Source organism: Chelmon rostratus, chromosome 5 (assembly GCF_017976325.1).
Source record: "Chelmon rostratus isolate fCheRos1 chromosome 5, fCheRos1.pri, whole genome shotgun sequence".
Lineage (NCBI taxonomy): Eukaryota > Metazoa > Chordata > Actinopteri > Chaetodontiformes > Chaetodontidae > Chelmon > Chelmon rostratus.
In genome coordinates, this window is record NC_055662.1 from 8,406,562 (window position 1) to 8,432,398 (window position 25,837).

At 44.1% G+C, this 25,837-nt stretch overlaps 1 protein-coding gene across 3 annotated transcripts; it reads left to right on the forward strand.

Moving 5' to 3' along the window:
• prkg2 (protein kinase cGMP-dependent 2) lies at positions 1–25,309 on the forward strand. 3 transcript variants are annotated; one of them, XM_041937043.1, is made up of 19 exons: positions 1–57; positions 106–527; positions 4,295–4,461; positions 8,532–8,645; positions 10,323–10,428; positions 11,246–11,309; positions 16,168–16,245; positions 18,356–18,450; positions 18,909–18,977; positions 19,298–19,396; positions 19,522–19,672; positions 20,164–20,300; positions 21,365–21,454; positions 21,657–21,798; positions 22,227–22,390; positions 22,622–22,744; positions 22,978–23,040; positions 23,434–23,500; positions 25,214–25,309. In XM_041937043.1, exons 1-19 carry the CDS (start codon positions 1–3, stop codon positions 25,307–25,309), a joined length of 2,304 nt encoding a protein of 767 aa, XP_041792977.1. The 3 variants fall into 3 exon arrangements, with proteins under 3 accessions (XP_041792977.1, XP_041792978.1, XP_041792976.1); XM_041937044.1 differs by having other exon boundaries at positions 19,522–19,585; XM_041937042.1 differs by having other exon boundaries at positions 1–527.
• Positions 25,310–25,837: the final 528 nt, after the last annotated feature.

Below are 25,837 nucleotides of genomic sequence, written 5' to 3' on the forward strand. Positions count from 1 at the left end.
ATGGGGAACGGCTCGATGAAATCGAAGCGTTACAAACACACGGACGGCTCCGCCGCTGTGGCTTCCAACAGCCGAGCCCACAAAGAAAACGCCGGCGGCTTCAAGAACTCGTCCCTGGACTCCCTGAGGGCCCGAGTGGACGAGCTGGAGCGAGAAGGCAAGAGGAGGGATGAGGAGCTTTGTGCCAAAGAGCAGCAGATCAAAGGTCTGCAGGAGCAGCTGGCCAAACAGACGCGAGCGCTGGCCGAGCTGAGCGAGGAGCTGCAGAACAAGTGCATCCAGCTCAACAAGCTGCAGGACGTGATGAGGAACCAGAGCGGAGCCTCTGCAGGTCTGCCATCGAGGCCCCCCTCCATCAAAACCAGCGGCAAGAGCAGCCCCAACCTCAGCGTTCGCATCAAGGAAACCCTCAACAGGAGGAAAGGGGCCAAAGCCGGGGTGTCGGCCGAGCCCACATCCAGGACCTACGACTCCAGCGGCCTGCCAAAGTTCTCGTTCGAGAAGGCCCGGGTACCGAAGGATGCAAGGTGAGAGGTTTGGTGTCAGGGAGGTTCAAAGACACAAAAGCAGGATGAAAATGAGGCCAGACAGAAGGCAGTTAAAAGGTTCATGATGCCCTCAGGCTCAGCCCATCTCGGCCCAGCCGAGGAGAGCTGCGGAGGCAAGCGGCAGCTGCAGATTTTACTGGTTCCAGTGCGATGATGTGCAAAAAAGACGTCGTAAAGAACGACTCTATTCAGGCCCAGACCTTTCAGCTGCTGGTCACTGCCAGGACTGACAAAGACATGGAAAAAAACATGAGGTTTTCATTTACTGGCTCAAAAAAAGTGATATACACTATGTGGCCAAAAGTATGTGGACAACTCTTTCTCTATTGTTTGGTCTTGACTCTGCAGTTCCCATGAAATGAAATCTAAATGTCACCTACTGACATGAGTCTGCTTCCAGCTTTGTGACAACAGTTTGTGTTTGGCCCTTTCCTGTTTCAACATGCAGCTCCATTAGGAAATGGGTTTCACAGTTTGCTCTGGCCTGCACAGACCTCAACCCCATCCAGCACTGTTGGAAGGAACCAGAATGTCGACGACGACTATAGACCTTATCACCCGACAACAGTGTTGGAATTTGGTATAAGATATCCCATGTTAACATTGGCGTAATCCTTGGGTGTCCGCATATTTTTGGTCATGTAGTGTAGGTTTGCCACTCTCATGAAACAATAAATGGCTTTTTCATTATTATAGCCTTATTTACAACCAATGGCAAAAATGCACACAATGGTGTTACCTAAATGATTGATTATTGACTGATGACTGACTATCCCCGTTCCAGCGGGTATAAACTGGCATAAAATTTCTTTCAATGAAAAGAGGCTCCACCCCTTCCATGAAAAACAATTACCTTTCTCCCAGCTGCTATTTTATTGATTTATACTAACAGCATGTCCCACCCTGACAGGAACTAGATCAAATTAAGGAAGCAAGTTGATCTCTAAATGCCGCCTCATGGGGACGTTAAGGCTTCAAGCCTCAAAAAAGGAGATTAAGGAGCGTTTAGACTGACAAAGGATGCTCAAAGATTTCAATCCGTCAGAGCACTCTGTCCTGGGGAAGTAAGAGGCTCAGTATTAAGCTTGCACACGATAGCGAGGATGCATGGTGATTTTCACTCACATGTCTAATTAGTGTAATCAGACAGACCTGCAGATACCACGCTGGTAAAAGTGAGTGATATTCAAAGTGGAAAACTTAGAGATTGCACTAAGAAGCTGGCAAAAATCAGGAAACTGGACATTTTGAGATACACTGTACTTGATACCACTTTCACATCCGTCTATTTCCTGGCTCAGCGGTTGCCCGGCAACCAGTGGTGATTCCAGGAAGTCTGACACGTAACCCTGTGTAAAAGAGCGAACTGTCATTTTCACACTTGGGTTTTTGTATGGACAAAATAAATGAGTAATAACGTGTTAATCAGCCAGCTTCAGATCGACAGAGCCAGGCTAGCTGTTTCCCCTCGTTTCTGTTCGCTGTGGCTGCGTAGCTAACCAACAGACATGGGAGTGGTATTGATCCTCGCCGTCCAACTCTCCACCAGAAACTAAATAAGATTATGTCCCAAAATGTCAGCCTATCCCTTGAACATTTCCTGCTCATTTCATTCTCCTTCACTCAATTCTGCTTTGCAACTCCTTAAGAAAGAGGAGCTGGTGATGGGAATTCAGGCTCTTTTTAGTCTTTTTTGGCTCTTATAATTCAGCCAAATTTAGCAATGTTTTGATCTATGATTGGTATATATGCACATACATCACTTAAATTATTCAATGTAATTATGCTGAACCTTATATTTTGCACAATACCATAATTTTGCAGTATGCTGGCATTAAAACAATTAAAAAAACACTGTAACACATTGTAAAAACTACTAACGATCATATCCAAATGTGTGACCCCCTGTCATGCCAAATCCTTTCCGATGCACTTAAGCTCAGCGAGGCAAGAGACAACACGAAGGGTTATTTACTGACAGCAGTCAGTCCTGTTAGATTTTCCAACATGAAAGCCAAATTGGCTTTTGTCACAGTAAGTGTTCTTCTCCCTCTCTCATCCTCATCCTCATGTTTAAAACATATGCTGCTAATAAGCCCAGCATGCGTTATATAACAAAAACGGATGTAAATGAGGCGGGCCGGTACCCTCATGCAGACTGGCCCTCTGAAACTGAATCCTCATCATGTGAATGGCGCCGCGGCATGGTGCAGACTCGGCCGGAGCAACATCCAGGTGGGAGGAAGGGATGTGGCTTGAAAAATAAAGGACTGGATGTCATCTGCTCTCGTTTTATGGAGCCCAAAGTGCTAATTTATTACACACGATAAGGTGGATAAACAGACCACCCAAAACCACCCACCACTCGCCTCTCCGAGCAGCGACCGGGTCTCATGATCTATAGTTTGCACCCAGCCGTGACTCTTAACCTTTGCGGTTTACAACTCCCCAAAGGAAGCGATGTCTTCTTCTCGCTGCAGCTGTTAAAATGCACCACGGGGAAGTTTGACAGCTCGTGATGATTTTATGTCTTCGCTGTTTCACTTGATTCATTGTCGGAAGGAGCCCAGAGGCTGCGAATAGTCATCTTTTCGCAGGAGACAAAATATTTTTCAGGCAGGCTAAAAAGTGAGTAATGTAGATGTGGGCGTCCTGGTGGCTCAGCGGGCTCAGCAACGTACCACATAGCTGCAGTGAGTGGTGGGAGAAGTGCTTAAAATCATCCTTCACTGAAGAAGTGTTAAAACTGTACTGGAAACATACGTTTTAAATTAGTTTTAACTCAGAAAATGTAAACAAGCACTATAATTTAAACCTGCTCCGGGATCAAAAGTACAAAGTTGAAGTATTCATAGTGTAAAAGGCCGTTTGGCTGTAGTATGAAAAACACGCACCCAGTTTTGGTGATTTTGATGTTTTAAGATCAGTTGAAGAAGGACACGAAGGAAAGAAGGAAGGGAAAGGAAAATTAGGTGTGAAGCCAGAAAAGAAGGAAAGAAATAAATAACGAGGGAAGGAGGAAGCAAATAGGAAAGGAAGTAAAAAGAAAGAAGGAGACTGAAAGGAAAAGAAAATGAAAGAAAGAAGAGAATGAAAGAAGGAAGGAAAAACATAAAGGAATAAACAAGTAAAGAAAGACAAAAAACCAAGATACAAAGAAAAAAGTAAGAGAAAAGTAAAAAAGAGTGACTGACATGAAAAGAGGAAAAAAGGGAACGTAGGAAGGATGGGAGAACAGAAGGGAAGAAAAAGAAAGAAAGCAAAGAAGGAGTGCTGCAATAAACAATTGCTTTTATCATAAATTAATCGGTTGGTTGTTTTCTTGATTAACTGATCAATGGTTGAAAATATCAGAAAATAGTGAAAAATGTCCATCATAACATTCCAGAGTACAGGTTGGTGTATGTGGATTGTCTGTTGTGGTCGACCAGCAGCACAAAATCCAAAGATCTTCCATTTACTGAACATGCAAGTCCAAGAAAACAGGCAGGAGACAGGTAATTCTTTGTCGATTTTGCATTATTGATTATTTGATTATCAAAATGTTTGAAGTTGACGCAAAATCTGAACCTCCAAAATAGCAAGTAGCTAAATCTGAAGTTAAATGTAGTGGTGTATGAAGAAAAGTCAAACGAGATGGAAACACCAACACCCACAGCAACGTTCAAGAGCGCCACTGCTTTTCACAACAGAAGTCACATTTCTAAGTCCCCCGCTGTTGTGTGTGTGTGTGTGTGTGTGAACAGTGTGAAGAAGCTGCTGACAGACGCCCTGAACAAGAACCAGTACCTGAAGAGGCTGGAGCTGCAGCAGATCAAAGACATGGTGGAGTGTATGTATGAGCGCACCTACCAGCAGGGAGAGTACGTCATCAAGCAGGGAGAGCCTGGGAACCATCTGTTCGTCCTGGCAGGTAGGTCCAGGCCTGTTTGATCATCTTCTTAGTCAGGAAATGAGTGAGGAAATGAGTTTTTCTGTCCACTTCCTGCAGTGCCTGATACATCCCAGATTACTGAAGAATAGGGTCGCGGTTCAATAGTCTTTTTTCGCTCAGGAAGGATGTTAACTGAGTGGGATGACCCGGAAGAATCTAAGTGGCGGCCATGATTGGAGCTGTTTTAATTCTCAAAGCGCTAAGGAAAGCTGCTCCAGTGCTTCCGCTCATATCTCCTTTAGGATAGATCACACTGGGCGTCCCTTTACAAAAGGAAAGGAGGTAATGACGTCACACAGTTCCTTGCGTCAGCAGCATTTAAAGCCACCATTTGGCTGTTCAGAACAACAAACAATCAAAATGTCATATGACACAGCCACAGCCTGTAACGGCCATAACAACGTCAAAGCACAATCAAGTCAACATTTCAGGGTGTTGTGGTTCTTAGGATATTATATGCACAGGCTCATAATCAGGTTATTATCCACAACACAGTCTTTCAAGAAAAAGGGATATGAGACGGTTTTAGGCAGATGGTGTTTTTAAGGTTTTAAATTTCAAGGTCCACTGTGTAGGATTTAGGGGGATCTATTCGCAGAAGTGGAATATAATGTTCTTAGTTATGTTTTCATTAGTGTATTATCACCTGAAAATAAGCATTGTTCTGCTTTTGTCCACCCTGTTGCGCCACCACGTTTCTACGGCAGCGCAGAATGGACAAACCAAACACCGGCTCTAAAGTGCGCCTTTTACACTTTTCGCTGGTTGCATTCTGCAACCTCGCCACTAGAGGCCACTAAACCCTACGCACCTTTAAGAATGATGAGATGTACCAGCAGACTAGCAGATTTGTAGGCTTAACACGTTATGCGTGTTGCATAAATTCTAAAATAATTTTCATACATTTCAGAAGGTTTTACACGTCAGCAGACAGCAGATTTGAACACCAACATACTGCAGTCACAGTAGCTACACAGTCAGCAACACAGAGATAATGCATGACAGCTGCAAGGAGACGAAGAGGACCGGGCGAGAGATGTGACCCACGACCAGTTCATCACAGTTTGATAATGCAGCGCAGTGAGGATACACACGTTTCATATAAGAGAGTATCAATATGTAGTCATCAATATGTAGTCCAGTGCAATTTTAGTCAGATTCTCTTTGTGCTTGTCCTCCTTATGAATTGTCCTTCACATCTTTCCTAGACGTCATGACGTTTTCAAACGGACCCCAATACTGGTCCAACATCACATGATATGTAATGTCCAATGAGAAGCAGTAGCAGCGTGTGATGTTCTAAAGCCGGGTAAAAAATGGTTCACTGTGTTCAGTGAGGGAGCCGACGGTGTGTAACCTCAGCAGGTGTTTCACTGATGAGCTCTTCCTCTCTGCTCGCTGAGTGTTCATCAGTGGGAGTGGAGTCTTTGGTTGGAATGAAAAGCTGCAGACCATCAGCTCTCCATTTGCCACCTCTGCTCCATCGGGACAAAACAAGCACCATCGTGTAGAAAATCCTGGGGAATGACGAGTGCCTTTAGGCTCTGGGCACATTTGACCATTTTCCTCCACTGATTTGTTGCTCTTCTGCCATCTGTGCTCTAAGACTGCAAATGCATCCATTTAACTTTTAACGACACAGTCCTCTTTACTATTCGCACAACAGCCACATAGAAAACATCAAAAATGTAGAGCCCACGTAGGGGTTTCCATTCGATGCAGCTGAAACTGTGCATCAACAAATCCTGAGTGGACAATTCAAAAAAAAACAAAAAGGCAAAATATGATAAAAAAAAAAGGTTTAACGGTTATGGGAGGTGGATAAAAACCATGGTACATCGACAAAAAGAAAAAGCGCCATGCGACTTAAATGTCCACTGAAGAGGTGAGAAACATCAGGTCTGTGTGGAGTGATGAGGAGGCTGGAGCCTTCCTCACTTAACACAAGAAGAAAACAGAAATGTCATATCTTATTGTGTTTTGTGATTTTTTTTCTCCACTATTTGAGGTTTGAGTAGTGTTTTTTTCACGACACTGGTTTAATGGCACCACATACTGCTTATCTGGATGTGTGGATGGATGGAAACGCATAAATCTGCATCTTAGTTCAATCAATCAAACCCAAATCTCACCGCCAGATCTCATCCTTTGACCTGTGATGAATCACTGTGGTCATGCCAAGGATGGATTTAACACACAAAGGGAGAATATTACAGCCGGTGTGATGATGTGGATGAACATCTATGATCTGATGGAAATGACAAGCCAGATGAGGAGCAGTACATGAAGACACAGCCCGTTTGTATGCTTCCCAATCTGTGTATTATCTTACGTTTGACTCGATTTTAAGTTAAATTGTGCTGACTGCGGGTCAGAGCGTCTGAAATGAACAGAACGTTTGGCAGGAGAAGCTGAGACACCTGCCGCTCTGTCATGCAGCTGTTTGAGATGCTTCTGTGACTGTTTTGGTCTTTCTGTATGTTCTCAACCTCTGCCCTCACTGGCTACTGTACAGCCTCCAAACACAGCCAATCAAAACACAGGGAAACAGCCGCTCTGCATCAAGCGGCCTTTTGATTGGTTCCACTGCTCTACACAGATTAATGGCATCTAAACTTTTGCAAACCTTCGTAGCAGCTTAAAGGTTAACTAACCTGACGTTATTCTTTGAAAAACGTGGAGTGTGATTGTTTTGGCCGGTGAGATGCATTCTTGGCAGGTGTATACAGTAGAAATTCCTCTGGATTATCAGCTCTTGGCAGGAGAGTGAAAAGTTAATTTTGTATTCATATAGTCACTCAGACACACTCATGAAGTACATGGAAACTTACCTCACTCTGTGTTTAGTTTTCAAATATTTACATATTGCTTTTCACGTATTTACTGACTTCCTTATTCTTTCACCTGTTTACTTCTTTATTTGCTGAATAAATTATAATAATGGTTGGTTGGTAGTTTTTTGGTTCATACTGGTAGGTTACAAATGCCACTGACAACTCTCTCAAATACCAGGCAACATAGTTTCTTGGATGACCACACGGCACAGTGGTTGGTCATCAGCCAGCATGGCTGGTGGTGAAATTAGCCATTCACAGACAAAATGTCAGAGTATTTGTTCTGCTGTCTGGTGTTACAGTGATTTCTCACTGGAGAGGAAAATGCAGTAGGTCGGTACAGTGATGGAGTCTCTCCAGTAGGGTCACTGTAACAAATATAATCTGGACCCAGTCAGATGTGTTCACATGTGACCAAACATATTCATATTAAAATGATTGTAAAAAAATGAATCTTTGAGACAAATGATACAACAGAATCCTGACTGCATTGACCGAATCTGAATCCAACACAGATTTTGCTTTTGTGATGGGAATAATTACTATTATTAGTATTAAAACTGCTCATGATTAATGATTATTCTCTAATGACAGCCCTTGAAATAGTCACAGAGACATCAGGAGCCAGTGATCGTAATCTCATTAATGAACGCTTTAATTCGAGTCGTAATTTGTGCGGCGAATGGTTTTATTTCAGGGTCACTGATGGACCAAGAGCCTAAAAATAAATGTTATGTCTAACGTCGCTCTAACAGTAGGTGCAGATGTTAGGAAGGAGGACAGGATGAGGGGACAGGGGTATTTTGTCGTTTCCTTCTCTTATATAAAGGATCTAGCAAAGACATTCTTCTCTTTTTTTTAAACCAACAGCATATGTTTTATCTGGGACCCAAGAGGCATTATTATTATTGCCATTTGTGATACATCCCAGAATTAATGCAGGAAATGAAGCCTGCAGTTCTGTATGTGCTTTAAGTATTTCTACTGAGTCTCTGTAACAGGTGCCATATACCCAAAGTCATGAAAAGCAAAGACGGATGTTGTGATGCTCTAGCCAAAGGAGCCTGATGAGTAACCTAACCCCTTGTCCTGTGTAAATTGAATTGAATGAAACTTAAATGTCATTTGATTCTGCCTGTAGCACATTGTCTGTCTCTGTGTCTTTTCATGTGGGTTTAAAAAAAACTATTGATTGTCCTTGTTTCATATTTGCAGATGGGAAGCTGGATGTGTTTCAACATAACAAACTGCTCACATCGATAACGGTGTGGACCACGTTTGGAGAATTAGCCATTCTGTACAACTGCACGCGGACTGCATCGGTGCGAGGTAAAGACTTTATTTATACAGACAAACTACCTCAGAACTTCTCCTGATCAGACTGTACTTTTGCATTTCCTGCATCAGGCTGAAGCGATTCTTTAGGCTGCCTGAACGCGACTGAGCAGTCAGTCGGTGCGTCCAGGACGCGCTGACCGCTGCAGGGACTGACACTGTGACCTTGTGGCAGACGCGATCAAACGTCACGTAACAAACGTCTGATGCTGTGTCCCATTCCCCTCCCTCCTCAGACTGTGCATTCACATGGAGTGTAGTGGTGTCCCAGTTCAACTTCGCTTCCTGGAGTTAGGCTTTCCACACATAAGGATTATGTCACCAAGTCGTTTCAGGTAGCAGGAAAGTGCAGGGGAAATATAAAAGACAAGACAAAGATCCCTGTCAATTATGTCTCCTAATAACCAGGATGTTGACAAATATCTATCTAAAGAGCTAAAGCTGCAACTGAACGCTGAGTGCAGCGGTGAGGTGTAACATCCAAGGTTTGGTGCTTCGGCCTCAGTTTTTGCTGTGCTTTAGGGCGACCCACAACCCTTTGCAAATAACTCAACAGAAGAAATGAACAGCAGCATGTAAAAATGAATTATCAGAGAGGCGCAGGAAGCCAGGGAGGGGTTCTCGTGCTAGTTGCTGCACTAGTGGCTCCTTCTGGAGAGAAAACACGAGCACAAACTACAAAAATACAAATTTATAATGATGTTAAGACAGAGAGGATAAGAATTAATATTCCTGGATATGTAAATGTTGTGGATTATATACATTTTAACATAAGGGTTAATTAACACCTGCAGACATGACTGTGCCTGAGGGCCCCATCCTGCCCCTTACTCTTTCACATCATATTCTCCTATGCCCCTCCAATGCACTCCTGACCGTAATCTGACACTTCTCTGACCTTCATCTGAGTGGCAGTGACTTCTCAAAGCTGATAATGGTCTGACAGCGAGAGCAGGAGAATCAGATAGGTCATTAGATTGAAGTAAACAAGCTTTTGCTCAGGTGTGTTGACAAAGGCTTTACACGATATACACAGCTTTGCATTCTGATCGGTTTTCACCTCCTTGGTATTTGGGAAGCACATACCATATGCTATGTGAGTGCTCTTTGTTCAGGTTTGTATGTTTTACCAAGTAATTGACCGGTGGCCGTTGGGGGAGGGACACTGAGTTGACCTCGATATTCAGGGTGAACTGGAAAACCGTGACAGTTTGACAAGTCTCTCTCAGTGGGTTTTACACACTAACAGATGAGGCGGATGAAGGGGAACTCCTTCTATGCTACAGGTTCATGTCAAACTTTCACTGCTACTTCCTCCCTGTGCCAACGGACACTCGTCTCAGAGTTTCTGTAGATTTGATGTGACTCACCACCACAGACAGAGGACAGATTATGGTGTTTTTCTCGCCTCCTTTGTCCATCTGACACAGAAAAACAATACGCAATGTCTTTGCAGAGATAGAGGGATTTAATCAAGGAAGAAAATGGGAAGAAAGCTAAGGGAGGAGAAAAGACATTTACTATTCCACCGTAGTTATCAGTCTACAAGTCTCTGCTATTGGAAACAGCTGTGGCTCCTTTGATATCTACTAATCAGGTTAACTAGTTCGTTGAAAGGTCAAAATCTGGACCGTGTCCCACTTTCTGATGGAGGTGATGTTGCTTTTCCAGCGGTGAACAAAGTGAGGACGTGGGCTTTGGACCGGGAGGTGTTTCAGAACATCATGAGGAGGACGGCTGAGACGCGACATGAGCAATACCGCAACTTTCTCCGAAGGTTAGCCCCTTTGGTCCGTAGCCACAAAGCTAGCCTCACGTTACCTAATGGGACATGGTAGAAATATGGTCAGTGAACATCCACATTAAACTATCTAATGGTAACCAGCTGCTAGCCTATATTTAAAAGAAATAGTAAAGGTCAAATTCCTGAATGTTAGCTAAATAGGCCAAAAACAGAAAATAGGCCAGGTAATTAGGACCTGATGGTTCTGTTGGATACAATAACAATATTAAGGATTTTATCTAAAAATTAATTAAAGGCAATTTTAATAAACACACTTTGTCTCATGGATAGACAAGGTAGTTTTTCTCATCAAATCAAAAAGACAGTTACACCAACAGAACATTTAAAGCTGCATTAAGCAATTGTGGACCACTAGGGGGCAGAAAGATCCCAAACCAACGTCATAGCTGCAGATCCGTGATACAACATCGGAGGCCTAATTTATTAGCTGTTCAGTGGGCAGGTAGCCCACTGCGGGCCTGTCTAAGCTGCAAGCTAAGAACAAAACCAAGCAGCTGAAAGAGACTGATAGAGGCTAAAAGCTTGAGAGTTGAGCAGCAGAGAACAACAGTTAAACAGTTATATCAAGTTAACTGTTGATGTGTGAACTGTCATTGAAAACCTACCTTTGACATCAAGTCAAGATCATGCAGTTTGTCAGTTGCATTGTCCTGGTGTATCACCTGATTATAATGACACAGGAAGTGTAGTTCTACATGTAGGTTCCCTGGCAGCGTGTGCATAGTTATTTGTATTATAACGTGCATGCAGAAATCAATGTTCATCATCTGTGTTTTGTCTTTCCTGTCAGTGTTTCACTCTTGGCTAATCTACCAGAAGACAAGCTCAGCAAAATAGTGGACTGCCTCGAGGTGGTAAGTTATTCTGTCAAACTATCTATATTTCTACTGGAGGGACAATTAGACTGTTCATTGTATTGCCTCGGTATTGCACAACCCTCTGGCAGCTCATGGGAGTCCCAGCGTTGCAGATAGCTGCTGTCAAAATATCATTACCATTTGGCCATATACCATTACTGCGTGTCAGCGTATTCTACCTACCTCCAGTCGGCAAGACCTCACAAATTACCTTGTTGATGAACAGAGCCGATATTATTCCTGTCATCGCCGGGCGCTGTATATTGTTACCGTAATTATTTGACCAAGGCCCCAGAAAGTGTTTATTCAAATGGGGGACGAGTGATTTCTTAAAGATGTGCGAGTGACAGCCTTTTGGTGTGAGAACACACAAGTGCGTAAAAGTGAATGTGTGCGTAAGAGTGTATGTTGAAACATGCAGGAGAGAGGCTCACTCCAGCTCTGCTCCGCAAAGCATTGTATTTCAGCGGTGACGGAGAACACGGAGCGGAGCTCGTCAGCTTCGGGTGGAAAACAGCCTCTCTCAGCGTCTTTGCACAATGAAAACTTCAAGGACGTTCCTCGCAGTCGCTGCTCGTCCCACTTCTTTCCACTATGGGAGAAATTCCTTATTCAGGCCTTTCTGATGGTGCCGATTCTGTTGCCTCTCGGGGGGGCTGCTGTAACTTAATAGTGGTGCAGATGTTCGTGGAGAATCCGCCAGATAATATTGAAGCTTCTTGTCAAACAGTGGGGGAATGGAATTCGGTGTGTTCTGGTGTGTGTGTTTTTGCCAGTATAGTATGTCTCTGTGTGTGTGTGTGTGTGTGCGTGTGCGTGTGCATGAGGGGGGTCCACCCATCCGAGTACCTCGTTTGCAGGACTGTCTCTCAGGTTTCCGCTCTGATCTGCGTATTGCAATCAGAGCTGGAATGCCTCGATGGCAGGGAAGGAGCTCTGTTGAAAGTCAAAACACAAGCGAGAAATGAAAATAACTCATCTTTTCATTCACTCACGTTCCTGGCATGAAATAACTCATAGAATAAATGTCATCACACAACACTGACAGTCAGAACTTGGGAGCTCAGCTAATCTAACAAGCTAACGTTGTAGCATTCTTCCCGTGTGGCTTTGTGACCCCTTTACTAAGCCTGAAAATTTGATCTGGCAACATAGTGCGGCTACAAAATTATTTTTGTCTCAAGAGAGGGATTAAACACTGCATATCTTATTTGCTTTAGGAGAATTGTTTGCTAAAATGAGGAGGATGCTCAGAATATCACCAGTTGTGACAGATGATAAAGATGATTAATGAGAGCGAGTAGTTACGGCTACATCTGTTTGATGTAATTAATGTTCAATGGTCCAGCACATACATACACGTTACCCTCCGTAAAACGGTTAATTGTCATCTGTTTTTATCGTTAGGATTAAAGAAAACAAGATGGAAGCTGTTACATAGTGACCTTTATAGGTGCTGGAGGGTGGATGTTGTTACTACTGTGAGTGTTTCTGGTGTGGTTAAATTTAGGGAAACAGGGCCTTTGTGCACCCAACTGGCAGAAAAACAGTAATAAATATTTAGGTCATTTTAAAGCAAAAGTTTGCCATGTTGGGAAACACGCTTATCATCTAACTGTCAGACAGTTCCAAGATCGACACCACTCTGCACATGTTAGCAGCCAGTTAGCTTAGCTTAGCACAGAGACTGGAAACCAGCTAGCCTCGCTCTGTCAAACGGAAACAAAATCCGCCCACCAGAACCGAACATGTTATATCTCGCTTTTTTTCATCTGTGCAAAAGCCAAAGTGTAAAAGCAACCAGCAGAGACACCAGAAAGTTACTGTCCGACTATTCCTTTAATAACAAACATTTACTGTTATTTCTTTGGTCTTATAAATGCTTTTTCACTCTGCTACACGGGCCACAAGTAAAAAATATGGAGCATGTTGTACATATATATAAATTCTACCATTTTGTAATTAGATTTTTTTTTTAAAAATCACTCTTACAACCTCTTCTTAACAAGGTTTCTTCACTCTCTGTCCATAAATGTCACTTCTCTGCAAAAAGGGGGCAGCTGAAAGCAACAACTGTCATATTTTTTTTACCCCTTTTTAAATCATTCATGCATGTCACGACTGATACTTCAACGGCTCCTTGATGATGCAGCGCGATGCTTTCAAGGAGCTGCGCAGGACGACCAGTCCACCTGGGGGCTGCTGAAGACTGGGGTGGTCTTAAAAATAGGTTTAGTCCTTCCTCTTGTTTTAGCGTCCCTGTCACTGGAAGCAGAGAGAGACATGCAGTTGAATATGTGCTGTGACTGGTCGATTGACAGTCTCCAAAAATAGGACGACTGCAGCCAAACCCGTGCACTCACAGCAGAGCATTAATGGCTTTCTCTGACACCGACATGAGCAAACCACATTAGAGCACGCTGATGGTACGATAAGACAGGAGGGTTGTATGTATGTGATTGTTGGGGGTCAGGGCACTTGGAAGTATCTCATGAAGAGACGTGTTTCAAGCTGTATAGTGAAAATGTCCTCTTTCTCTCCTGAAAAGGTAATTGTTTGGGTCAAGCTTAGGATTCAAGCTCGGGAGCCGAGTATAACAAACCCGAGAAACAATTCAATGCTGTCGATCCTCTGCACAGTCACTGCATCATCCAGACAGTCTTTATAAACAAAACCCTGGCATGTTGTCTCCGCTGTCACGGGCGGGTGTTAAACTAGGCTCTCCTGAAGCGTAAACGGGACGTAAACAAGCTCGGACGCTCAAGGAAAATGCCACTCGTGTCAAGAGTTTTGACAGTAAACACCAGGGAATGTTTATGCGTGGTTGCCCTGATTTGTTTGTTCACTTTTCGCCCTCTATAGCCAAACGGATTACGGCCGTTGTCTCAGCGGCGGGAACCTGGCACCCGTCCCGGCGAACATTTCATCCCGGTCACCTTCACTCTTTGCACTTCCCCTTCTTCGCCTAAAAGCTTTAAAATGGCAGGCGCTCTGGCAGCCCGCTGATTCAGCAGCCCGGCCTCAGCGCTGCGGTCGCCTGCTGCGTTGGGTTCGTTAAGCAGAGAGTGACTGACAGCATGAAGCGGAGGAGTCTGTCTCAGAACATACTGCGCCTCAGTGTTTCATAAGTGTCGTCCACTTTTATGAAGCTCGTAAAGCTCAGCCAAACACTGAAACAAACTTTTCTCAGTCAAGTGTGATCTTACTTATGCACTTCTGCAGTGTGTCTGAATGTAAATGGCTGACATTCCAACCGAGTGCGAGAGCTTCCACCACGGCCAGAGGAACTCTTTGTTTCTGATCAGCTGACACATGTCCGTTATAATCAAATCAAGACACCTCAAGATCAAAAGATGATTTTAAAACAGCGTGAAGGGGATATTAATCTGCAAGCAACCATAGCAACAATACTAAGGCTTCAGGCTATGCTACCACTTGACTCTGAAACAAATGGACGATGATTTGAGCACAAACTTTCTTTCCTGACAGGTGACCTGACACAAAAATAAGAGGCTATGGATCCGACTTTTCAATGCAGCGTTAACAGACAGTATAAGCGGACGCCTCTGATGCAGGTGTTTGTTTGCTAAATCGATGCGCCAAAGAAAGAGAGGCCGCAAGTGTGTGTTCACGTAATTAAAAGAGAGAGGTCAATCCATGTGTGAGAGAGTCCGAGGTGACATCTCTGCTGGGAAGGTAAGTCAGGCTGTCATGTGGCAATGGATTGGAAGAGCTGTTCTCTCTGCTTGAGGGTTGAGTGTGTTCGTGATGTGTGAGGGGATAAACAGTGAGATTTCTCTTTAGATCTGCACGTTAAGCCAAGTCAGTTTTCGTGATATAATGCAATATGACAATCAGCTTATCGTCTATCCTTAGACCCTTGATTTATTGAAGGAAATACGCCCCAAAAAACCCTCAGGAGGAGCGACAGAGGAGGGGTCCCTGTCCCAGCACAGTACATGCAGTACATGCTGTGTACAGACGGACAGACGGACTGTTAGGATGACGATATTACAGGTCGATTGTTAACGTACATAAAGGCAAGCTGATATTGAAATGGCCTGAAATTTAAAACTGCTGTAATCTGAGCCCGTCTGCTCCGTGAAATGCTGTTAGCAGGTGTTTGCGTAGGCTACATCTTCCCTGACAATGCCTACAGCAGGAAGACGACTGTGCAGAAACCGTATTTCTGTGCTGATCAATCAGTTGATCGATCAAGTAGTTAAATGATTTTGAACGCATGGAAAATAAATCCATGGCAGTTCATTCTTTCAGTGGTTGCAGTAAATGATCGTGTTAAGCATTTGCTGCTTGCTGCTCAGCGTTTGCTTGCTTTTCTCAGCTTCATGTCCGGATGAATGGAATATTCTGGCATTTTAGACTCTTGCTTAGCAATTTGAAGCCGTGTCTCTATTAATGTATGGCCATGTGTCTCAGTTTTTGACATTTCTTAAATTAAATTAAGGGGATTATTAAAAAAAAAAAAAAAAAAATCCGGTGATAAGAGAGGTAACAGTGGCAGCATGGTGTCAGAACACAAATACTCACCCTGACAAATTCATGCTATTACCATGATCACGAAAGGCCCTCCTGACAGACATTAAAAGCATCATAATTAGCACATACTGTTGACCCATACTTCATGTTACATTACTCCCATGAGCCCCCAAATCCCCACCTAATCAGCAGGTTGAGAAGCTCTGAATAACAGAACATCATTGATGGCTGAACTCCAGCTCTCATCCCGCAGGGGACCAGCTACCAGGAATCAGACCAGCCGGGTCGATGGTTAAATCAATGTAATGCCTCAGCTCTGACTGTTGTCCTCACCCTCCCTCTCCCCCTTCCCCACCAGGAATACTATGACAAAGGAGAGTACGTCATCCGGGAGGGAGAGGAGGGCAGCACCTTCTACATCATCGCACAGGGAAAGGTAACGCGTCGTACGCACTGTCACAGGTGACGTGAACAAGCAGGAGAAACACGCGCACACGAACACATCGTGTAGCTCGTGAGCAATGTCCTGTTGTTCAATCCTGTAAATCTGAGACCAACCAAAGATGTCATCATTCCTACTGAGTGAAAAACTTCATCTGTCTCTAAGAAAGAGGATTAAAAACATACAGACAGACAAGCATTTTCCATCATTCAGCATTTGGCTTAAAAAGTGACTTCTAACCAACCAACCAAAACTTATCATTTGGCCAATTTCCTAATAGTTTGTACTGATTTAAGTTTCATTTTTGCCAAAAGTGTTAGTAGCTGTTTGGATTATCTTTGTGAAACAGGGTCTCCAGTCATTCATTGTCTAAAATAAGATATATTACTGCCTTTGCACACACACAAAAAAACCTAAGTTAGGTTTTTAATTTAGGTAAGCATCTACAGTCACGCCAGGAGCTGCCATACCGCCGCATATGGCTCTATGATGCTAACTGCTAACATCGCTCACACTGACAGCGCTAACAAGCTGATGTTTAGCAGGTATAATGTTTACAAACGCGGGAAGGTCAAAGAGATGGATGATGTTTCTGTCTCTAGAGCCACGCTGCTCGTCCAGCTAAACAACAATAACTGTACAATCAAATGATTAAAAATAGATGTGTTCGGGGAGGAAACTTTACTTTGTGGAGAGTCAATAATGTCACAGGAAAATATTTTTGACTTACAGCAAAGTTCAGCTCATTTTTAAAATGAGTCTTTTTAAATCGTTTTTCGCCGTTCCTCCCCTCGGTCATGATGAGACGTCACACACGGGCTGCTCTGCAGAGGCTTCTGAGACGTTTTTAGACTGCAACAATGAAACTCATCAGAGCCAGAAACGCAGGCCTCAATCCTGTCCTTAAAACAATGAAATAAATCCTCTTCTGCCTCGGTCAGACAATGCCGTGTGACGTCTCTGCTGCACTGATGGGCATGCTGCTCCTGCAGGCTTTTCTCATCAGTCAGCGTGAGTGTTGAATGACTACAGAATTAGCAGAAGTCTGGGTCTCTCTCTGCCTCCTCATTTCCCTTCAGTTTGGCTGAAGCAAACAAAACTGCATACAACAGTGAATCTAGCAGGCATGTCTGCATGTGCAGATCAATGGAGAGCAATTTCCTGGTGGCAACTTTGAACAATTCATTCTTTTCGGCACTTGTATAATAGTTGATGGTCATCGTTGTATATCTGACCCTGTGCCTGAAATCATGCTTCAAGGTTATCATGACAAGCGAAAATACAAACAAGAACAATTATTTTACTTTACTAATACTCCAACAAAACAAGATGTTGGTCAAACGGTATGTGAGTCTGGGAGGTGCTGGACAATGACTCACCCGCCCGTCTGTCTGATAAGTCAGCAACCTGACACCGGGGAGCGAGGGGAGATGGAGAGGGGCCAGAGCTGTCCACAGGGGACTTTCAAAATGCCATTATGAGCCGATGTGAGACAGCAGCTCCTCAGCGCTAAGCTAACCAAACCAGAGAGAGACACATGTTGTTTGGGAGGAAGGGGGCTAATACAGGAAATGGCTCTACCACCCCCCACCCCTTCGTACCCCCTGACCGGGGAGGGGGGGTTAAACTCTGAGAGCGCCTGCCACCAGGAAAAACAGAAGTGAAGGTCATTGAGGTCAAACGGGACACTTAGCGGCCATGATGTCATCGCGGCATTTCTCCGGCAGGACGGTGCCACGAGTGGGATGCTTGACCTCAACCGGGGTGGGCCACTGGTTTTTAAAGCCTCACAAATGAAGAGGAAGTTTCACAACATCCAGGCTGCCGGAGCAGTTTGGTTGAACCGTGCTTCTCTACAGGCAGCAGTTTAAAGACGCACGAGCAGAATCCAAACTCTGTCCATTCTGACCACAGGTCAAGACATAAAGAGCATCAACACCACTTAATCACTCAGGACAAATCATGTCTTTCTTTATTTTTTGCGTTTTTATAATGCATGGAAAAATATTTGGAGAAAACTGAAAGCGCCTGTAAAAGCGGCTGGACAGCAGCGTGGGGAGGAAGTGAAATACGCTTTAAAGATCCAGCTAACTGTGTCGTGCAGGTGAAGGTGACCCAGACCACCGAGGCCCACAAGGTGCCGCAGACCATCAACACGCTGCAGAAGGGAGACTACTTTGGAGAGAAAGCACTCATAAGGTAAAAGCAAACATCACACATCGTTATTTCACTCCTGCGTCTGGAGTTGCTGTTTGAATAGCCCACACATGTCAAGCCATTTCTATTTATACCGCCCAAAATCACAAATTTAAAAAGACTCCACAAAGAACACTGACAGGAAAGGAGCACCTGTAAGAGCCAAAGGTTCAGTGCCTGCTTTCCATATTGAAAATAATGAGAGGAAGGAGCAGGGCTGGAAGAAGCCTCTGGTGAGTGTGCAACCTTTCAAAATCTGCAAAAGGAGAAATTGTGCAACTTAATTTCCTCTGGAATAACCTTTAATCTCATCATATGTAATCTGCTGTACTCTGATTGACAGCTTTAGCTCACATTGAATGCAAAACGCCGCCCTAATCCTAAAATCATGATGGCAGCAGCGGGAGGAGTCAGACGGGTTTTTTGCGTGCGTGATGTACGTGTGTCTGTGTCTCTTCCAGTGACGACGTCCGGTCAGCGAACATCATCGCGGAGGAGAACGGGGTGGAGTGCCTCGTCATCGACAGAGAGTGAGCCTTCTGACGTTTTAACAGCGAACACCCACAAAATATTGTTCCCTCTGTAACGCAAGGCTATCAGGTAACACACGTGTTAGCTCCAGTATGTCCACAATGGGATCTCCCTCAGGAAACACACAATGGGGTATTTTGGTATCTGTCAGCTGCTGTCAACAGTGTTGGCTAAACCCTCTCTCTTCCCCTGATTTCCCCCTCTAACGTACTTCTTTATCTCAGCGGGGCACCTCTGTTTAATCAAGGCTGGGGTTGTGAAGCCTCTCAGCCAACATTCCAGTGGTTGCACTGCTGACGTGCGGGTCTTGTTTTTCTAGGACATTTGATCAGACAGTGGGCACCTTCAATGAGCTGCAGAAGTACCTCCAAGGCTACGTGGCAACACTTGATCGTGATGACAAGAAGAGACATGCCAGGTAGGCGCAGCGCTCTGAGCTCGGGGCAGAACACAGCAGCCCTATAAACACAACATACCTGCGTTTCTCATCGTTTTAAACCCAGCCCATTGGTTGGTTAAAATCAAGCCTCTCCCACCATCCAGGAAGTCTGTGTCGCGCCACCAGAGCCAGCCACTATCGGCAGATGTCATCCAGCTGAAGGACATGGTGTCAGTGTTCCCTCCGTCCAGGCCCTTCGACCACCTTGAGGTCATCGCTACGCTCGGGGTCGGTGGCTTTGGACGAGTAGAACTGGTGAGACCTGAATCCACGAACCTGAGTACTCATTTAGACTGCAAAATAACATTTCAAAAATGAAATGCTCTCAATTAAACTAATGAAAAAAGGCATTATCATTTTTAGCAAAGGTAGCAAAAATACAATGAGGGCCACTCAAGTGTCCCAGTCAGCTGCTGCACTGTATCCCAGTGACCATGCAGAGCCCCATGGCCCTGAAGCCTTTATTAAAGAATAGTCACAATTTTAGTCTAAAAACAATAGTCAGGTGTCCACACGAACACTGAAACAGGTTTTATTTGCTGTAATCATTCCTCCTTTTGATCAAGGCCATCAGAAAATCCCCTCCCGAGGCGATTTTAATGTAAGCGATGAGGGACAAATTATTACAGCGAGCAACACCTGTTTTAACGTGCTTTAAAAACAGACCTGCAAAATGTTATTAATTATAGCTGTGCATTTCCTGCCATGACAAGTGAAGAATCCCACACTGTTATTTGCACCTGCAGGTGAAGGTGCAGGACAAGGACATCACCTTCGCTCTAAAGGTCATCAAGAAGAAGCACGTCGTGGACAACAGGCAGGAGGAGCACATCCACTCGGAGAGGAAGATCCTGGCGGAGGCTCGCTCGCCTTTCGTCGTCAAGTCAGTCCTCCTGCTCGGCCTCCAAAGCCATTTCCATTTTTTATCCTACATGATGAAGCTCTGCTCCATTAGTCTGGGAAAACAGTGCAGCGCTTATTAGTTTTTGATGAGATCACAGTTGAGGCCTCGAGCAGATTACTTCTTCTCAGCGGGGTAGAATGGCAGGGGATATTGAGATGTCTGCTCGGAAAATGTAGTTATTTGTTATGAAATATCGCAGCAGTGGCTTTTCTTTGCCTTTTGTGAGACTGCCATGATCCAATTTTAGTGTATGCAGTGGAACAGAGTCAGATATTAAAGCCATTCTTCACCTCGCGAAACCCTCCTCCTGCTGACCTCCTCTTCACACTATCTTTGTGACCCTTTTCATATGTTTGAACTATTATCTCTTCATATTTCTAATCTGTTTTCAAGACTGATGTAAGGTGATCTAAGATTTAAGACTACGACAGTGTGGTTAACATCAGTGTCTTTGAGTGTGAGCCTGTACTTACTCCTGGGATGCTATTAACAGTTTACTCTGAAAACATTAGCACAAGAGTCAATAACTTAAAATCACATTAGTTTGCAAATGAAGCTATAATTTGTGCAGTAATGTCTTTACATATATTATAGTTCACTGCAGTGCATTGTAGTAATAGCCACTGGGGCTGCATTCATTTCTTTAAGCTCCCTGCTTACTGTTTACGGTCCTTTTTGCATCATTAGTTCTCTCCCTGCTGCTTTTTTTGTGTGTAGTTTAATATTTAATAGCAGGGAATCAAGCCTGAGTAATGCTGGAGTTTACCTAATGAAAGCTTATGTGCAATGTTCAAGCAAGTGATTATTAAATGTAAATGCCCTCGACTAAAAGTCCTGCCCCCTTAATATTTTACAACCAGGAAAATAGCATAATCTTAGACCAGACAGGAGCACTTCTGGTTCTAACTGAAGCCTAAATAATGGTACAAATATAGATGAAAAACAGGACAAATGCAGAGATGATAGAACAGCGTGGCCAGTGTTGTGTTTACATCAAACCTTTTACTTTGAAGCTGAACACGTCTGTGCTTCTCTTACTCCAGACTGTATCGCACGTTTAAGGATAACAAGTATGTGTACATGCTGCTGGAGGCCTGTCTGGGTGGAGAGATCTGGAGCCTGCTCAGGGACAGGTAGGAGAGACCATGCTGTGTAAAGTGTATTACTAGGAACTTATCCCGTCCTGCAATAAAGAATCTCAGGCCAAACTGTCATGATTCTTTGATTAATGGCTGCCTCCAAGTGGGTTCAGGTGTCTCACCCTACGCTCCTGAGCAGCGTAGGATCTGACCCCACTTATCAGCAAAAAGTTTCCTGTCTCACTCTTGTCTTTAGGGGGAGCTTTGACGAGCCCACTGCCAAATTCTGCGTCGGATGCGTCACAGAAGCTTTCGATTACCTCCATCGCAAGGGCGTCCTCTACAGAGACCTGAAGCCTGAGAATCTCATGCTGGATACTGAGGGATACATCAAACTGGTGAGCGTGCTGCCGGAGATCCAACATTTTCTGTCTTGAAAACATGAAGCAACTGCAACCACAACTGGCAGGATGTTCTTAGACCCCCCCTGTGGATGACTACTGTGTTTCTGCTCTAGTCATAAATTTGCACTGTGCAATTAGTTGATAAGGAACTCTGCAGCTTCAAGGCTCAACAGTTCTCTCTTGAGCCTTTATGTATTTTATTGACCAGCTTTTTTAACATACACAAACTGTAATGCTCATTGTACTAAAGTTATGGAGAGGAAACTATGTACTTCTCAGGGGGTAATACCAGATCTAAAGAGAGCCAAGAAGCACCTCAGTGTTACTGAGTAAGAAAACAGGCTCATTAGAGTTAGCTTTATTTTTCTGGGAAAGCCCTAAAAGTTCCCCATTGAGTTAACTGATCAGCTCTGCCTTCCCAGGTTGACTTCGGCTTTGCCAAGAAGATCAGATGTGGCCAAAAGACCTGGACCTTCTGCGGGACACCAGAGTATGTGGCCCCTGAGATCATCCTCAACAAAGGCCACAACTTCAGCGTGGACTTCTGGTCTCTGGGCATCCTGGTGTTTGAGCTCCTTACTGGCAGGTCAGCGCATGTGGTCACCGGTGCTTCCAGTCTGTAGCCAGGCTTTGTTGGACTGCAGCACCGATAATCATCCTCCATCTAGTTATCACTTCAATCTCCCGCTGCTGATTTACAGTAATTATTGTTTCCTGGCTTGAATGGAGTACTGCTGAAAAACTCCAGCAGACCTCAGCCAAATCAAAGGCTCGACTGAATGAAGTCTCTGCCCTTTTTGTCTCCTCCACTCCGCAGTCCTCCGTTCTCAGGGAGTGACCAGATGATGACGTACACTTTCATCTTGAAAGGCATTGAGAAGATGGACTTCCCCAAGAAGGTCAGCAAGAGACCTGAGGACCTCATACGCAAGCTATGCAGGTACACGATCGCACATTAGAGCTATGAAATCCTCAGCCACCAAATTTCTTGTGTTAAGTTCAATTACACACATGGACAAGAGGAGGCAGTGTCCTTACAGCACATGGAATTTACATGAACAATGTAAACATGAATGTCCAGTATTTGATCAAAGTGAGCGAGACTGCAGAGAAAAAGAAGCCAGGTTTCTTTGCGCTGAAGCAGTAATTTCCCACCCTCATCCTACTTTACAGGCGAAATCCCTCAGAGCGACTGGGCAACCTCAAAAATGGAATAACTGATATCAAGAAGCACAGGTAAGAAGGAAGTGACTCATTTTGCTGCTGATCTCAGTGGGAAGATTAGCCGTGCAAATTAGCACTGATTGAACATTATGAATGTGAGCCAGGGGTTTATGACCTCACAATTAGATAATCACTGAACACGCTGTTCAAAAGCAGTGGGATGCAAGGCATATTCAAAAGGCTTATCACATTATTAGACTGAATACATTCTTCATACTCAAGTTCAGGGCAAACAGAATCAGTCACACTATCTATGGGTCAGGGGAAGCACTGGTATCAAACTTTGATTTTAAACATTTGTCTCTTATGTGTTTGTGAGTTGAACACATACTATTTAACAGACAGAAAGAGATACAGATTGAATTACAGCCATGTTTATATCTGCTCTCTATAATGCGTCCGAAGGTGGTTTAACGGCTTCAACTGGGAGGGACTGAAGGCGAGAACTTTACCATCTCCACTGAAAAGAGAAGTGAGTATAAATATTTATCCAAACTTGTCCAACCCTGTTTCCAAAAAAAGTTGGGATAAAACATGACTAGAAACAGAATGTGAAGATTTGCAAGCATCAGGTTTTAAAAATAGTTGGGACGTTGGCAACAAAAGAATGGAGAAGTTGTTGTGAAAGTCTTAAAGAAAACCGCTGGTGGAGTTAATTAGGTTAACTATCAACAGGTTAGTCACATGACTGGGTATAAAAAGAGCCTGAGTCTTTCTGAACTAAAGATGGGGAGGGGGCCGCCACTCAGGGACAGACTGCGCTGGCAAATATTGCAACAATTTCAAAAAATAATGTTTCTCCACATAAAACTGCTAAGAATTTGGGGATTTCATTGTCTACAGTACATTAAAGGAGTCACAGAATCTGAAGACATCTTTGTACGCGAGGGACAAGGTCGAAAACCAGTATTGGATGGTCGTGATCTTCAGGCCACCAGACGGCACTGCATTGAAAACAGACAGGATTCTGTAGTGGACGTCACTGCGTGGGCTCAGGAACACTTCCAGAGACCATCGTCTGTGAACACAGTTCAAAAGCCAGTGTCAGTGATGGTATTGAGGGGTCTAAGTGCACATTTCATGGGTATCTTGCACATTCGTGAAGGCTCCATTAATTTCCACTTTGGAGCATGCTTATTCCAGCAAGACGATGAGAAACCACATTGTGCATGTCTGCCAACGGCAGGGCTCCAGAGTGAAAGAGTCCGGCTGCTCAACTGACCTGCCTGCAGTCCAGACTCGTCACCCATTGAAGCTGTTTGGCACATTAAGACACGTAAAATACGACAAAGACCCCGAACTGTTGAGCAGCTGAAACCGTACATCAGGCGGGACTGGGAAAACATTCCACTTGTGTTGTTCAAAGAAGAGGTGATGCAGCAGAGCGGTGAACATGACCCCGTCTCAACTTTCTTTGGAATATGTTGCTGGTATCAAATTCCAAATGAGGATATCATTATCAAAAACAATGAAATTTCTCAGTTTCAACATTTGATATGTTGTCTTTGTGCTATCTTCAATTAAATCTGGGGCTTCAGTGCAAATCTTCACATTCTGTTTCTATTTACATTTTATTCAGCATCCCAGCTTTTTTTTCGAAATGGGGTTGTAAAACTAGGAGTCTTTGAAAGTTCTAATAAAAAGCAAATGACAGAAAAGCGGATTGGATTGAGTTTTTACTTTTATTACTTGCAGAAATGACAGAAGTTGCCGTGAAAAACAGCACCACGCTATGTGGATGTGAATTTAAACCATTAAACTACACGATGAAATTATCTTACTGAGCTTTTAAATTTTGCATTGTTCTGTCTTGGCGTGTGCAGCTTTACCACTCAACGTTTTTTATCTGTGCATATATTACTGGGTTTAAAATGAACACGTGTGGAAAGGAAGGGGGAAAAGTCCTGTTGCGTCATCGCTGCTAACGTCTGCGGTGCACGTGTCAACAAGGGCAGCAGATGTAGCCGCGCTGATTTCTAGCGCTCCTCAAGGCTTCTCAGCAGAGGATTTCAGCTGAACACAAACTTCCTCATAATAGCGAGAATGAGCACCACAAGAACTGACCTTGAAAAGTAAAATTTTGAATTTAGGTGCTCCAACAATGCTCTTCCACTACTGTCTTCTTCTATCTTACGGAATCGGTGTCTCACTCTTTCCTCCTTCATTGTCTTCTCTTCCACAACAGCTTACAGGGCCGACAGATCACAGCTATTTTGACAGCTACCCTCCAGATGAGGACAGTCCTCCTGATGAGCTGTCTGGCTGGGACATGGACTTCTGAGACTTCAACCGCTCCGTCTTTCCATTACTTTTTTTTTTTCCACTGCACACCTTAACGACTAAATTTTAACAGGAAAGTGGGTTTTCAGGTGACCTTACATCACCTCTGGCAGCAGTGGTGGAGGTCCTCAGGGTCTGGGAGCTTGCCATGTAACTATCACTGTCCTTGTGGTTGGTATATCTGGCTGGCACTCTAGCTAACCAAGTAGCTACAGTGCAGTGCTCACGGTGGCACAGCAGTAGTGGCGTGTTAGCATTAAAGCTGAAATCAGTAATTAGCCACTGAGGTCCTCATCAGTCTGGAGCAGTGGATAAACACCTATATCGAACACAGCTGGCAGTGTTTATAGGTGGGAAGCCAGTTAGGGATTGAGTCCGTGTTGCTGCATTACTGGCCCTGGGTACCAAGAATCAGCTCTGATTGATAACAACTAGATTGATAACAACTAGATGCACGGATACCGATATTGGTCTGATGCTGACTGAAATAGCTGCATGAGGTATCGTGACAATGGGCCTAGTATCAGAC